The 16,509-nt window shown below is 40.1% G+C and overlaps 1 protein-coding gene across 1 annotated transcript in view; it reads right to left on the bottom strand.

Moving 5' to 3' along the window:
* Positions 1-16,509, bottom strand: part of DENND6A (DENN domain containing 6A) — an 84,795-nt gene that overhangs the window by 22,819 nt on the left and 45,467 nt on the right. Inside the window, exons 10-11 of the mRNA XM_069084273.1 lie at positions 14,996-15,118; positions 14,742-14,837 (exon numbers count right to left, since the gene is read on the bottom strand). Of these exons, the coding sequence (XP_068940374.1) occupies positions 14,742-14,837; positions 14,996-15,118 (219 nt within the window). The remainder of the gene's footprint in view (positions 1-14,741; positions 14,838-14,995; positions 15,119-16,509) is intronic.

The following is a 16,509-nucleotide window of genomic DNA, read 5'->3' as shown; positions in this document are numbered from 1 at the left end:
AGAACATCAGCAAAATTTTAGAGGACAAGCAAATCCTATATGTAGAGACTTTTAAATGTAGAAAATTATGAAAAGCTACTTGTTTCTATAGAGTGAATGTCATTTTGACCTCTAAAATGAAAGTAAAAGCTGAAAAAGAAAACTACAATCTGAAATCATTAATGGATACCAATGGGAAAGTATTCAATAAAATATTCAAACAGAATATAGCAGCACATCCAAAAATGTATCTATCACAGGCAAATAAGATTAATAAACGGAACATGAGAGTGGTTGGATACCAAGAACACAATCAACAGAAAAACCATATCAATAAGAAAAAAAAACTGACTGCCATAAAAGATATTACAAAAAATAAGAGAAATAAAAGGGTGTCAATGTATGACAGAAAAATAAACAGAAGAGAGCAGAAGGAAGTCCACAAGGGGACGCAGATGGAAGACACAGTTGGACGTAGTTGAAACAACCATGTAAAATTTAAATTGTACAAAAAATGTGCACAGCAGGAAAAAACTCTATACAAACAAAAGACTGCAGTTTTTTTTTAAATTTTTCTCTGTATATTAAAATGTTAGTGTCTATTAATATTTATTAATTTCAACAATAAACATTTTTAATTAATTTCTTTTTCTCAAATCCAAAAGCCTTTTCTCGTTTGAAGCCTTGACTTTTCTGTAGCATCGGCCACTATCATTCATCTTTCCCTACCTCTGGATATTCTGTCTTCTCTAAGTTGCCAAGATACTGCTTTTTGTCCCCCTACCTGTCTGACTACTTCCTTTCCTTTTCCTCTACTGGACCACCAACGTCACGCACTTTGGCTAAAGTGGACCCCTAAGCTCCACTTTGGATCTCTCTTCCACCTCTAACACTCTCTCAGTTGGCAACCTCACCAGCATGGGTTTAATCATCCTGTCTACGTAGACAACACCCAAATTCATATATATCCCAGCTTAATACATCTCTGAGCTCTGGTCTCCTATTACCATCTGACTATTAACATTTTGAACTTCATTTGCTATAGGCATCTCAAATTCAAAATGCCCAACACAGCATTCATTATATTATTCCCCATACTTAAAATCCAAGACAAAGATGAATATTTATTTTAGAGCAAAGTTTGGGGTCATTTAGGTGTCTAGGTGATGCAGTGAATAGAGCACCAGCCCTGGAGTCAGGAGGACCTGAGTTCAAATCTGACTTCAGACACTTGACACACTTACTAGACGTGTGACTTTGGGCAAGTCACTTAACCCCAACTGCCCTCCAAAAAAAAAAAAAAGAGTGCATGTTGTAAACTAAAAGTAAACAAATAATTTTTAAAAAAGTCTGGGGTCATTAAAAGCATTGTGGAATTACCTAATACAATCCAACCCACTCTTTCCTTGTGGACCCAGCTCACGGTTCCTCTGCAAGGTCTGCCAAAGCTAAATGAGTGTCCGTCTACATCTAGACAACAACTTCATTCACTTGAGATTCCTTGTGTGAACTTTTCAGTGGTATCAGAGTTATGAATCTCACTTAGAAGCTCTCAGAGCAGCATCCCCCACAAACAGCATCCAGAGGGTGTCACCATCTCAGAGGCATCATCTTCTCATCCTAACTCTGCCATGCATGTTCTCTATGCCAATGGCTGACACCTCTGGTGTCATCCATGCCCCTGCTTAATGACTTGCCCAGGGTCGATGATCAGAGGACAACTTAAAGTTGTCTCTGCTGTTGCACCTATCAAGGAATCATATATGATCTTAACATTGCCAGACAATAAGCTATACAGCTGCCTTTCACTCAGTCTAATTAAAACCCTTTTTGTTTTAACAATAAAATAATAAACAAATTGAGATCCTGTCTTCTCTGTACCTTTCACTCAACTAGACAATTCTAAAAATGTAGAACTCGTGAAAGTTGTAATGTCCCTTTCCCATCCATTCACCTCACTCAATATATGAGTAGTTCATTCTTCTGAAAATTTTGTGGGTTGGTTGCTATTTATGTACTCTCCATCACTTCTTTTTGGTTATAATAGCATCCATTATTTTTTCCCATGCACTTATGATGCTCTTCTCTTTCAGATACAATGATAATCAATTCCTCAATGACCTCAAAAATGTGTCCCCTTCAGCATGGATCTCCTAGTGAACATCTGGCATGTTTCAGCTGCTCCTCCCACCTCCATTTTCTTTTTTTTTAAGCTATCGGGGTTAAGTAACTTGCTCAAAGTTACTGGGCCAGGTGTTTCTGGGTGTGGTGCTAAGTAACTGAGCCCAGATTCGATCCCCAGGTCATCTCAACTCTGGGGCCGGTGCTCTTACTCACTGTGCCACCTGGCTGCCCCTAAGCAATCAGGGTTAAGTAACTTGCTCAAGGTTACAGGGCCAGTTATTTCTGGGTGGGTGCTGAGTGTCTGAGCCCAGATTCGATCCCAGGTCATCCTGACACTGGAGCCGGTGCTCTTACTCGCTGTGCTACCTGGCCGCCCCAACCACCTCCATTTTCTTTTGGGACATTTCCACTTCCTCGTGTAGCACACAGGGATTATAAAGTGAGGGTTCGAGTATGACTATTCAATTCTTAACAAAGAAAATAGTTACTTATAGGAAGGCCAGGTCTTTTCTACTTTTAACCTATTTTCCTTTCTTTTTTTCTGATTTTTTTTCTCTTTTTATTATTTTTTAGTTGACATCATTTATTTCCACAAGATTTTGAGTTACAAATTTTCTCCCCAATTTTCCCCTACCCACCACCCCAAAACAGCATTCTCACTGAATATCCCCTCCCCCAATCTGCTCTCTCCCATATCTTCCCCCATTCCCCCTTTGACTTTCCAGTAGGGCATGGTGGACCTCTATGCCACAGTGCCTGTATATCTCATTTCTCAGTTACATGTAAAATAATAATAATATGTGTATATATATATACATATATTTTTTTTAAACATCTGATTTTAAAACTTTGGATTCCAGATTCTTTCCCTTCCTCCCTTGTCACCCACCCTCACTGGGAAGATAAGCAATTCAATATAAGTTATACATGTGTAGCTATGCAAAACATTTCCATAGTGGATATATTGTGAAAGACTGACTATACTTCCCTCCATCTTATCCCACCCCTCACTTGTTCTATTCTCTACTTTGATCCTGTCCCTTTTCAAAAGTGGGTACTTGGGGCGGCTAGGTGACGCAGTGAGTAGAGTGCCTGCCCAGGAGTCAGGAGGACCTGAGTTCAGATCCGGCCTCAGACACTTCACACACACACACACACACACACACACACACACACACACACAGCCATGTGACCTTGGGAAAGTTACTTAACCCCAATTGCCCTCCAAAAAGTAAAAAAAAAAATGTTTTTTTAATTTAAATTCAAAAGTGGGTGCTTCCAACTTCCCTCCCCCCAAGCCTGCCCTACCTTCCATTATCCCCCCTCTCTTCCCCTTCCCCTCTACTCTTCTTAGGGTGAGATACTCTATGTAGTGTGTATGTCATTCCCTCCCTAAGCCAAATTCAATGAGAATAAGGTTGACTCATTCCCTTTTGCCTTCCTGTTCTTCACCTCCATAGTTAGTTTTCTCTTGCCTCTTCTATGAGATAATTTACCCCATTCTGTCTCTCCCCATCTCCTCTCATTATATTCCTCTCTCACCTCTTAATTTCATCCCTTTAAGTATCATCCCTTCCTATTCAATTGGTCCTGTGCCCTCTGTCTATGTATACCTGTAGACATATATACACACACTCACATATGTATTCATACTCCTATATACCCTCCTATATAGACATATATATATGTATATATACACATACACACATATATATACATTTATATTCCCTTCAACTATTCTCATACTGAGAAAAGTTTCATAAGTTACAATTATCATTTTTCCATGTAGTTCAACTTTGATAAGTTCCTTATGATTTCTTTTCCTTGTTTACCTTCTCATGCTTCTCTTGCTTCTTGTATCTGAATGTCAAATTTTCTATTCAACTCTGGTTTTTTCATCAAGAATGCTTGAAAGTCCTCTATTCCACTGAATGACCATATTTTCCCCTGGAACATGATACTCGGTTTTGCTGGGTAGGTGACTCTTGGTTTTAATCCCAGCTCCTCTGACCTCTGGAATATCATATTCTAAGCCCTTCGATCCCTCAGTGAAGAAGCTGCCAGATCCTGTGTTATCCTGATTGTGTTTCCACAATATTCAAATTGTTTCTTCCTGGCTGCTTGTAATATTTTTTCCTTGATCTAGGAAATCTAGAATCTGGCTATAATATTCCTAGGAGTTTTCATATTATATCATTTAAGTATCATATCATTGAAGAAGATAAAGAGATGATAGAATCAGGTCTCACACCAAAATTTCTGCAAACTCATTTTACTCTATTGCTACTCCTTTGAGAGGTAAAACTGATCCCAGCTTTGCACCATTTTTCTGTACGGTTTTGCAAAGAGTATGGGTGGCTGCCATGTGTCTCAACTTAGCAAGAGCAAGTGTTTTCTGGTCAAAGTAGTTTTTTTTTCAAAAAAACACAAACCAACCACAATGCTTTTTGTTGATGTCTTTTGTCTTATGTCAGTTACACATGTCTCTCCCCAACTCCCCCAAGCTTCTGACAAAAAAAAAAAATTGAGCAAAAGCACCCATTTCAGAGACCTTGTCTGACATTCTCCACAAACTTCTGTCTAGAAATGCTCCCCTCTCACCACCATGCAGAAGGATATGTGTTAGGATCTTCTCTGGGACTTTCTTTAGTTTTGCCATTACTAAGGCAGCTTCTAGACCCTTCCAACCACTTTACCGGGCAGTTGTATCAGATCAGTTAAACTCCCTAAGGAAGAGCAGTGTGGTGTAGAACATGGAGTCCTGGGCTCCGAGTCACCAACAGCCAGGTTGGAATCCCACCTCTGAGGCTCAGGAGCTGTGTGAACCTGGGCAAGTTCCCCCAGCCCCTGGGAGGGGCGTCTGGTCTTGCTTTACAACGTGAAAACTTTAGACTCCATCTCCAAGGGGTCTCCCAGCTCTCATCGAGGATCCTAAGAAATGGGAAGGCTCCTCAACAACGTCAGCTGCTTTATCCTTTTCCCATTTTCAGCAACCAGAAGTCACTGAAGCTCCTTTAGTTGCACACTATCTTTCCATCATGTTCTCTTAGGATTTGGTTTGATTTCTCCTCTATAAAATGACTGCCTAAATGAGAACAGCTTGTTCTTCAACACAATCCAGGTCGGGACGTAGTTATTTCCTCTGTAGAAAAAGCCGTTTACATTTTTTAGAAAATGTTCAGCATTTACCTTACTTCCAACTCTCTTTTGAAGAAGGCTTCAGATATGTGGGTACAAGGTTTCTGCTCATGAGCCTTTCGTCTCGTTTGTCTCTTGACCATAAACCACACTTTTCAATGTGTTTTTTAACCCACTCTCCTCTGTCCTCCTTTACAATGAAGTCTCTAAGTGGACATTACAGCTCTGCCACTCTTCACACCCCGTGCCTTTGCTACTAAACTACAAGGCTGGCCTACTGGAAACGAACTTCTCCACTGACAGCTAAGAAGGTTATCAGGCCAAGTCACCAAGGCAGGCCCTTCCAACATGGCAGAACTTGCCAAGGCTGACAGTAGGCTAACAGAGTCTCCAAAAATCCAGTCACCTCCATGTCAAAAGGAGATATCAAAGCAGAACTTCAACGTTAAAAGACTTTTTTAAAAAGCACCAGAGTGAGCAGAGTGTGTGTTGGTTTACTTTGGAGAATCCTAGCAAGTTCTTTTGTAGAATTTCTCAGCCTCCTTATCTTCTGCTGCAGATGGTGGTGCACAAGCTATAACCCCCTTCATGGCAGTTCTTTTTGCTTATGCTCATCACGAGCACTGTAAGGCAAAATTAACCAAGGTCCCATGAGATACTGTCTTCTGTTGTACTAGGACGCAAATGAAGAAAGTTCTACCGGTTCTTTTTTATTTACTCTACAAGGATGACTGGGAGACATTCTTCCATTGAGCTGCAACGTCCTTTTAACCTCTCATTTACTTTCTAGAAGAATGTCCATACTGCTGTGATTCACATCTTTGACTCAGTCATGGGTGAGAATCTCACATGGAGCAAGTCCCCTATTAGATCATGATTTGTAGATGGTCTAGAACTCTGTGATTCCTAGCATTCTCTGCCACTCTTCACACTCCTCTGCCTTTGCTACTTGACTACAAGGCTGTGCCTCCCAGAAATTAAGTTCTCCATTTATAGTTAAGAAGGTTATCAGGCCAAGTTACCAAGGCAGGCCCTTCCAACACGGCAGAACTTGCCAAGGCTGACAGTACGCTATCAGAGTCTCCAAAATCCAGTCACCTCCATGTCAAAAGGAGATATCAAAGCAGAACTTTAAGGTCAAGAGACTTTTTAAAAAAGCAATAGAAGGCTCTTTCATTAATATAATAAAAATATTTAAAACCATGAGTATGAAGAAATAACCACAATAATAATACCTACCATTTACATATAGCTTTTAGAGAACACAACGCACTTGACATATGTATGTTATGTCACTCAGTCCTCACAACAGCCTTAGAAGTTAGGCACTACTATTATCACTCTCATTTTATTGACAAGAAAACTGAGGCTGAGAAAAATTAAGTGACTTACCCAGGATCACACAGTTAATAAGGGTCAGAGCTAATAAAACAGGGATGTCTGCCATTACTAGTCCTATCTGAAATACTTTTAGCAATAGAAGGAGAGAGGGGGATACTATGGAAAGATAATGGCCCCTGGAATCCAAGGACCTGGGTCCAAATCTTGTCTCTAAAACTCAGGTGTTTATAACATAACTTTCTTGTTGCAGTAAAGCACTGGAAATGTACTGGGTACAGAGTATTTGGAGAACGGCTGAACCAAGTATGGTAAAGCAGTGTAGCAGATTACAAAGACTCTGGAGAAATCTGGGAAGACTTGTATAGATACAGGCACAGTGAAGTGAGCAGAACCAGGAACAATACACACAATGACCCCAATAACAAAACATAAAAGAGCCTCAGAACTCAGGCCGATGCACAAGGAAGGCCGACCACGTAACAGGTTTCCTACTTGTGGAACAGAAGTAAGTGGTGGGTGAAGAAGGAGAAAGACATTTTCACTGTGGATTTGGTTTGCATAACTTTACTTCTCTGTTACAAAGGATGACTTGTCTTGAATAAGTTCATTGAGTGAGTAATGATTGTGAACCAAGAAGAGAAGAAAAAGAGTAAATGTAACATTTGAAAACACAGGCAAGAAGTTCAGAAGCGCCCCCAGACAAGAAGGGCAGTTCTGTATTACTGTGTTAAATTTAACGTGTTTTTAAAGTGACAGGAGATCAATGCAATACGCAATCCTCTCTTCTGTTCTTTGTGCACTAGTATGTCTGCTACTTGGTGTTCATTAAATTTTTCATGAAAACTAAATAAGATAAGCAGGCTGGACTAGATCGCCTCTAAAGGTCCTGCTGGCTCAAGATCTCTGAGCCTCTGAAAGGAAAAAGCACTGGTGAGGACAAAGTTAAGATGTCTCTATCTGCCAGTACTACGATTCTAGACCTTGAAAATCTAGGAAAATCAACAATTTAAAAAACCTTTAATAAAGCAGTCAAATACAAGACCCAAAAGATTTGCACTGTAACATGCAGTCATCAGGAATGAAGATATACTGAGTGAGAAATAAGCTCAAAAGACGACAAGAAACATCAAAGAGACAGTGGTAGGGGCAGCCACGTGGCGCAGTGAATAGAGCACCAGCCCTGGAGTCAGGAACACCTGAGTTCAAATCTGGCCTCAGACACTAAACACAAAAATTAGCTGTCTGACCTTGGGCAAGTCACTTAACCCCAAATTGCCCTTCAAAAAGCAAAAACAAAAAAACAAAAAAAAAAAGGGACTGGTTTATAAAGTACAGGAGAACTACACAATGGCAATTTCAAAATGATTTTCACAAAAATGAAGAATTAAATGCTCATGATTTTTAACTCTGCTCATGATTAGGTCAAAGAATTGTGGTCAAAATGACAATGTTTTCTAAGTTAATTTAGACAATGCAATATCAGCAAAATGGCTGATCCTATAGAATCATGTCATTGTAACCAACTTCATATGGAGAAGTAAATTGGCAAGAATATCAAGAAGCGCCTGAAAAAGAAAACCAGAAGGAGGACACTCACCCAATATGATCTCAAAATGTGCCATTTAAGCCATCATATAAAAACTGCCTAATTCAAGAAGAACAGAAAAAGAGACTCAGGGTGGCTAGGTGGCACAGTGAATAGAGCACTGGCCTTGAAGTCAGGAGGACCTGAGTTCAAATCTGTCCTTAGACACTTAACACTTACTAGACGTGTGACCGTGAGCAAGTCACTTAAACCCAATTGCCCCTACCTTCCCTCCTCCAAAAAGCAAAAAAAAAAAAGAGAGACTCATAGAATAAAATAGAAAACCCAGAAATGCAAGTCAGTGCGCATAAGGTGAAAATCAGAGGTGAAAAATTTGAGGGAGCAGAGTCAAGATGGCAGAGTAGAAGAAGGAAATTCCATGAGCTCCCACCACAACCACCTCCAATATCTGTAAAATATGACTCTAAACAAATTTTAGAGCTACAGAACCCACAAAGTGACAGAGAGAAACAAATCTGCTGAAGCCCTCCTGGCAAGCTGATAGGAAGGGTCGATTGAAATGAACTGGGAGCTGAGAGCAGTCCCATGTGAGCTGTACAGTCCAGGCTCTGGGGCGGCCCTGACCAGCAGCACAGACTGGCCAGAGCAGAGTTCAGGAGAGTAAATCACCAGCAGCTGTGGCAGTTTCCAGACTTCTCAACCCAAAAACTCCAAAAAGAAAGTAAAAGGTCAATGGGGAACTCTGTTGGAAGTGGGTGATGGAAGAGTGCGATCCAGCCCCTGGCCCCAGCGTAAGAGGTGGCAGAAGCGCAGCGACTGCAGCTGCCACCACGTGGCTGCCTCCAGAGCTCCTTGCCTGCAGATCATAGGCAGAACAAGCGACCATTCAGAAGGTGATTGCTCTTGCTTTGACCTGCTTGGATCTGGGTCACTCTTGAGCAGTGATCCTGGGATAAGAAACGTCAGTGTGACAGAGCTTATGGGGGTTGCAGAGAGGGCGCCCTCCTCAGACCTCAGACAACATTTGCAAAAACCCCAGCAATTTGGGACACAGCTCACCACTCTGGAAGCAGAGTTCTACCATGGCAAAGAGCTCAAAAGTCAAGTAATTGGCAGGCAAAATTAGCAAGCAGAGGAAGCACAATCAGGCCACAGAATCCTTTTCTGGGGACAAAAATGATCAAAACATGGAACCAGAAGAAGTCAACAAAGGGAAAAACTCTTGCATCAAAAGCTTCCAAGAAAAATATGAATTGGTTACAGGCCATAGAGGAGCTCAAGAAGAATTTTAAAAATCAAGTAAGAGAAGTGCAGGAAAAATTGGGAAGAGAAATGAGAATGATGCAAGAAATTAATGAAAAATGAGCCAACAGCCTGCTAAAGGAGACCCAAAAGTATAGAAATAATACCTTAAAAAATAGACTAACTCAAATGGCAAAAGAGGCCCAAAAAGCCAATGAGGAGAAGAATGCCTTAAAAAGTCAAATTGCCCAGATGGAAAAGGAATTTCAAAAACTGATTGAACAGAATAATTCCTTCAAAATTAGACTGAAGCAAATGGAAGGTAATGACTTTATGAGAAATCAAGATATAGGGCGTAGAGCCAAGATGGCAGAGTAGAAATAGGACTTCTGTGCAGCTCCAGCTTCCACCTCCTCCAACACATGTAAAAAATGGCTCTAAACAAACTTTAGAGCTACAGAATCCACAAAGTGACAGAGAGAAACTAACCTCCTGCTCAAGACAGCCCAGCAGGCCAGCAGGAAGGGTCCAGTGGAGTGAGCTGGGAGCAGAGCCCAGCCCCACATGAATCCAAGGTTTTAGCCTCAGGGCAGCCCATCCAGCCTTGGCTAGAGGGACTTTGGGAGAGTGGATCACCAGCAACTTGGCGGTTGCCAGAATTAACCCATAAATACCAAAAACAAAGTGAGAGATCAGTGGACTTTCGGAACAGGGAGTCCAGGAGTGCGGTCCGGCCTCTGCCCCCCCCCAAGGGAGACGTGGCTGAGGTGTGGTGGCCACAGCTGCCTGGCTGCTTCAGAGCTCCTGGCCTGCAGATTGTAGGGGGCCCAGTGATTTGGGACAAAGCTCCCTCTCTGAAAGCAGAGTTCTACTGTGGCAAAAAGCTCGATTCTAGTGGTTGAGTGGCAACATGAGCAAGTGGGGGAACAGGGGAAGCACAGCGGTCCGACTTTGGATTCCTTTTTTGGGGACAAAAAAGATCAAGGCATGGAGCAGGAGAACTCCTGCACCAAAAGCTTCCAAAAAAATATGAACTGGCTACAGGCCATAAAGGAACTTAAGAAGGATTGTTAAAACAAAATAAGAGAAGTGGAGGAAAAATTGGGAAGAGAAATGAGAATGATGCAAGAAAATCATGAAAAGACAACAACCTGACTGAAGAAAATAACACCTTAAAAAACAGACTAACTCAAATGGCAAAAGAGGCTCAAAAAGCCAATGAGGAGAAGAATGCCTTCAAGATACTATAAAACAGATCCAGACAAATGAAAAAATAGAAGGCAATGTGAAATATCTCACTGGAAAAACCACTGACCTAGAAAATAGATCCAGGAGAGATCATTTAAAAAGTATTGGACCACTATAATCAAAAAAAAGAACCTAGAAATCATCAAAGGGAGATTCTCAAGGGAAATTGCCCTGATATTCTAGAGCCAGAGGGTAAAATAGAAATTGAAAGAATTTACTGATGGCCTCTTGAAAAAGATTCCACAAAAGAAAGCTCCAAGGAATATTATAGCCAAATTCCAGAGTTCCCAGATCAAGAAGAAAACATTACAAGCAGCCAGGTAGAAACAATTTGAGTATCATGGAAACACAATCAAGATAACACTAGGTCTATCAGCTTCTACGTTAAGAGATCGAAGGACTTGGAATATGATATTCCAGAGGTCAAAGGAGCTGGGGTTAAAACCAAGAATTACCTACCCAATATCTGAAATACCCAATACCCAAAACTGAGTATAATGCTTCAGGGGAAAATATGGTCATTCAGTGAAATAGAGGACTTTCAAGCATTCTTGATTAAAAAACCAGAGCTGAACAGAAAATCTGACTCTCAAATACAAGAAGCAAGAGAAGCATGAGAAGGTAAATAGGAAAAAGAAATCATAAGGAACTCATTAAAGTTGAACTATTTACATTCCTACATGGAAAAACAAAAATTGTAACTCATGAGACTATTTTCAGTATGAGGATAGTTGAAGGGATATATGTATACATATATGTATACATATATATGTTTATATAGGAGGCTGTATGTGTGTATAAATACATATGTGAGTGTGTGTATATATGTGTACATGTATACATAGACAGAGGGCACAGATCAGTTGAATAGGAAGGGATGATATCTAAAAAATAAAATCAAGAGGTGAGAGAGGAATATAATGAGAGAAGGAGATAGGGAGAGATAGAATAGGGTAAATTATCTCATATAAAACAGGCAAGAGAAAACTGTTACAATGGAAGGGAAGAACAGGAAGGCGAAAGGGAATGACTTACTCTCACTGAATTTGGCTGAAGGAAAGAATAACATACACACTCAATTGGGTATCTTACCCTACAAAGAAGTAGGGGGTAAGGGGATAAGAGGGAGGATGATAGAAGGGAAGGCAGATTGGGGGAGAGGGTAGTTAGAAGCAAACACTTTTTAAAAGGGACAGGGTCAAAGTGGAAATAGAATAAGTGGGGGACAGGATAGGATGGAGGGAAATATAATTAGTCTTTCACAATATATCTACTCTGGAAACGTTTTGTGTAACCACACATGTACAACCTATACTGAATTGCTTATCTTCCCAGTGGGGGGTGGGTGAGGAGGGAAGAAGGGAAAGAATTTGCAAATCAAAGTTTTAAAAACAAATGTTTAAAAAAAATTGGGTTTTTTACATGCAACTGGGAAATAAGATATACGGTCACTAGGGTATAAAAATCCATCTTGCTCTACTAGAAAATTAGAGGTTGGATGGGGGAGGATAGAAGAGAGAGCAGATTGGGGGAAGGGGTATTTAGTAGGCTTGCTATTTTGGGGTGGGGGGTAGGGGAAAGACAGGGATAAAATTTGTAACTCAAAATCTTGTAGAAATGAATGTTGAAAACTAAAAATAAACAAATTTTTAAAATAAGCAAAAAAAAAAAAAGAAAATTTTGAGGAAAAGAACCACCATTCAATAAAAACAGCTGTCAAAACTGAATAGCTAGGGGCAGCTAGGTGGCACAGTGAAGAGCACCGGCCCTGGAGTCAGGAGGACCTGAGTCCAAATCTGGCCTCAGGCATTTGACACACTTACTAGCCATGTGACTTTGGGCAAGTCATTTAACCCCAACTGCCCTCCAAAAAGCAAAAAATAAAACAAAAAACTGAATAGCTACATAGTGGAAAAAGGGTTTTGAAGGGTATCTTACTTAACATTATGTACCACAATCAATTCTTACTGAATCAAAGTATTTAAAGACTAAAAGAAAAAGGGATAATAAATTTGCTTCAACTTGAAAGATCAAAAATTAAAATTCTGACAGAACAAATTGAAGAAACTGCAATGTGGATCTGATTATACAAAAATAAAAGAATTTACAAAACAAAGATATATTTTGTAAAATTAATTGAAAACGGATTTGGAAAATTATTTACAAAGAACACATCAGATATAAATGAAAAAGATTTGTTCTACAACTGTAAGATACATACACTCCAATGATGTGCTCATCAAAGACGGTGAATAGATGACTTTCAAAGAAAGAAATACAAATTATTTGTGAATAACCCCATGAAAAGATGCTCAAACTCTCTAACAGAAATCGACTAAATACAACCTCACAACATCACCTTCTACCCACCAAAGAGGGAAAAAGAGCCACAAACTGATGAAATTCAATGTTAGAAGTTGGCAGGGAGAAAGCCCCTCTTCAAGTACACACTGTTTGAGTTAAACATCACCAAAGTAATAGTTTTGGAATTCAGGACTTCTATTGCTAGAACTTTATCCTAAAAATATAAGAAGCAAAAAAAAAGGCTTATCTTTACAAAAACATTGTGCTTTACTCATATTTAATCTTATTTTTATTGATGCTTGTTGTTTTAAGTCACATTCTTTTCCAAACAGAATATCCTCTCTGACCCCTGCAAGCTATTCAACACAAAAGAGATTTTAAGAGAAAAGGAGGGGCGGCTAGGTGGTGCAGTGAATAGAGCACCAGCCCTGGAGTCTGGAGGATGTGAGTTCAAACCCAGCCTCAGACACTTGATACACTTTACTAGCCATGTGACCTTGGATAAGTCGCTTAACCCAATTGCCCTCCAAAAAGCAAAAACAAAGGAGAAAAGTAAACAATAACCCTACCAAATACACTGATCCTGCTGGACATTATGCTACATCCCATATCCATGCCCTGCCCCCTTTCTTGCCCACTGCCATGGAGGGGAGAGTCTTCTTCATTTACTATAAAAAAAAACTGTCATAAATCACTTATGTATCCCACACCAGGGGAGGGGTAAGTGAAGGATAGTAAGTTAAAACAATGGAATATTATGGTACTATAAAAATAATCAAGAGAACCTATCTATACAAAAATGAAGAACCTATTTGTAGAAAAATTTTTATAGCAGCTCTTTTTATGATGGCTAAGAATTCAAAATTGAGGAGATGCCCATCAATTAGGGAATGGGTGAACAAGATGTGGTATGTGATTGTGATGGAGTACTATTGTCCTATAAGAAATGACAAGCAGAATGATTTCAGAAAAAAAGTGGAAAGATTTATATGAACTGATATAAAGTGAAGTGAGTAGAACCAGGACATTGTACACAGTAATATTGTACAATGAAGAACTATGAATGACAATACAATGATCGAAGACAATCCCAAAGGACTCATGAAAAAGCATGCTATGTCTCCAGAAAAAGAACTGATGTATCTGAATACAGACCAAAGTCTACTATTTTGCACTTTCTTTTTTTTTTTTCAAGTTTTCTTGCATAAAATGACTGCTATGGAGATGTCTGACATGACTGCACATGTATAACCTACATCAGACCATTTGCTGTCTCATGGAGGGGGGAAGAAAGGATAGAATTTAGAACTCAAAACTTAAAAAAAAGAATATTAAAAATTGTTTTTGCATGTAATCAAGGAAAAAATAAAATATTATTTAAAAACATTTTAGACAAAGAAAGAAAAGAATGTGGCTATGCTGTAGTGGAATAAAAACATCAACAGAAAACAAGTGTAAAAGATCTGGGTATTCAGTGTTGTGAAACCAAATCAGTGGACTCAGCAACCCTGGGGAAAAGAAGCCCCCAGTGGAAGAAAGGAGGAATTCTGCCAGAGGTCTAAAGTCAACATAGATTCTATTTGTTAATGTACTGAGTTCTTTGTTAAATGCCAAAAAATTAATGTAAGATTTTAGTCCTTATTTCATTACAGATTTTCAAAATTATTTGGTCTTTGTAAATCACTATAATTAATGAATTTTCTTTCAATTCTGCCTTTTCAAGAGATACAGACAGACTCAAAATTTAAACAAAACCTTTCAATTTGGGTTTCCCAGGTAAATCTTAAACCCTTTAACAACGATAGTGCCATTTACTCACGGCGCTTGTGTCCGAGTAGTGTACTCCTTGAATTCACTGTCGTGTATGGTAAAGTAGGGTCTGAAATCACTGTAGTACTTGAGTGGTGAAATACAGCTGCAGACAAGAAACAAAGATCATAAAACCAAATGCAGAGCTGACTAAAGTAACTACCCATTAGTTATAACATACATAGAGACAAATGAATATATTATTTGCTTTAAAGGGTTAGTTTCCAAGACATAGAGAAAAATAAAGAAAGAGAAGACACTTACCTAACAAGGGCCAACACAGTTTCTGAAGATTCAGATGGGGATGGTGCCATGACAACAAGGGGTTCTCCTAACAACACCAACTCCCAAAGCATCTGGCTGTGCAGGAACACAGGACAGAAACACCTAAAATTACAACAGAAAACGCCCTGAGCGACAAGCATGGGGGCCAGGCCTGGCATTAATTCCTGAGGATGCAGATACAAAGGATGACACGACCTTACAGCATGCCCAGGCACACACACAACACAGAGGCAGAAGACAAACAAAGTCGAAGGAGAGGGGGCCTGGCAGATGGTCACGTCCTACACAAAGCAGCATCTGAGCTGTGTTTTAAAGGTGAAGAAGGATCATGTGACAGAGAGGTTTGGTTAAAGAGGAGTGGGGGGACAGACCCTACAGAGAACAGAAATGATCTGAGTTGTGTGTGTGGAGAACAGAGAGCAGATCAGTGTAAAGGGGGTCAGAGAGGACAAGAAAGTTGGAAGAGCAGGTTGGAAGGCTTTCAGAGCCAAACATCAGCATCGACATTCGACACTCCATGGAGTTTATGGAGAATGGGATGGAGAGTCATGGTCAGATTTCATGTGGGCTACTGTGAGGATGACAGAACAGGGAGAGAAAAGTTAGGAGGCTGTTGCTGTGATCTATCACAGAAGGACATGGGGGCCTGAATTAAAGCAGCAGTTAGGTGCATTAAGGAAAGAGGCCCTCATCAGAGAGGTTTTACAGAGTCAGAAACTGGGAGCTTGTGAGGAGTCAAGTAGGCCACCAAAGGCACGGACCCTAGAGCCTGGAAGAATGACAGGGCCTTTGGCAGGATGAGAGAAGGCAGAAAGCAGCTTGGGAAGGTAGGGAGAGAGATGATGAGGTGTCCTTGGGACATCCAGCAAGGAATGTCCAAGGGTGGCTAGTGATGTGAGACTCAAGTTTCTTCATAACCAACAAGAGGCTTTTTACTGTTCTCATTTTAAGAAGAAAGGGTTAATTATATTCTAGAAAGAAGTTAGGAAAATTCAGAGATGACGCAAAACCATAAAACCATGACTCTCACATCACCTCCCTCATCTAGTCACCCACTGTGCCAACAGACCATCAGACAAAACACAAATTTACTGACCAGACAGAGCAGCACACAAATGCTATTTTCTGATTTAGAGAAAAATTTCAGATATCAGTGCGGATGTTACTTTTTCCCTCTACGTCAAAATGTTATCTCACTATATTGACAACCAATCAACAAGCATTTCCTCAACACTTAGTGGACAACAGCATCTGGACTGTGATTTTCTGTGCCAGGTATGCAAAGGAGCTCATATTTGCCCATGACCATGACAGGCTGCGTGACCTGCCAACAGTCACACATCTGTTTTGTGTCAAAGGCAGGATTGGAATCTGTTCTTCCTAACTCCTAGATCTGGCCCTCTGTCCCCAATGGCACACTCTGATAAACAGTAAAGGGATATAAAGCAGAGGCTGGATGAGCCTACACAGCAGATTTAACCTTTCAGCACAAT

Source organism: Petaurus breviceps, unplaced genomic scaffold, assembly GCF_028583685.1.
Source record: "Petaurus breviceps papuanus isolate PSGF00001 unplaced genomic scaffold, PetGlider_PUasm1.0 174, whole genome shotgun sequence".
Lineage (NCBI taxonomy): Eukaryota > Metazoa > Chordata > Mammalia > Diprotodontia > Petauridae > Petaurus > Petaurus breviceps.
This window is presented reverse-complemented; position numbering and strand designations above follow the sequence as displayed.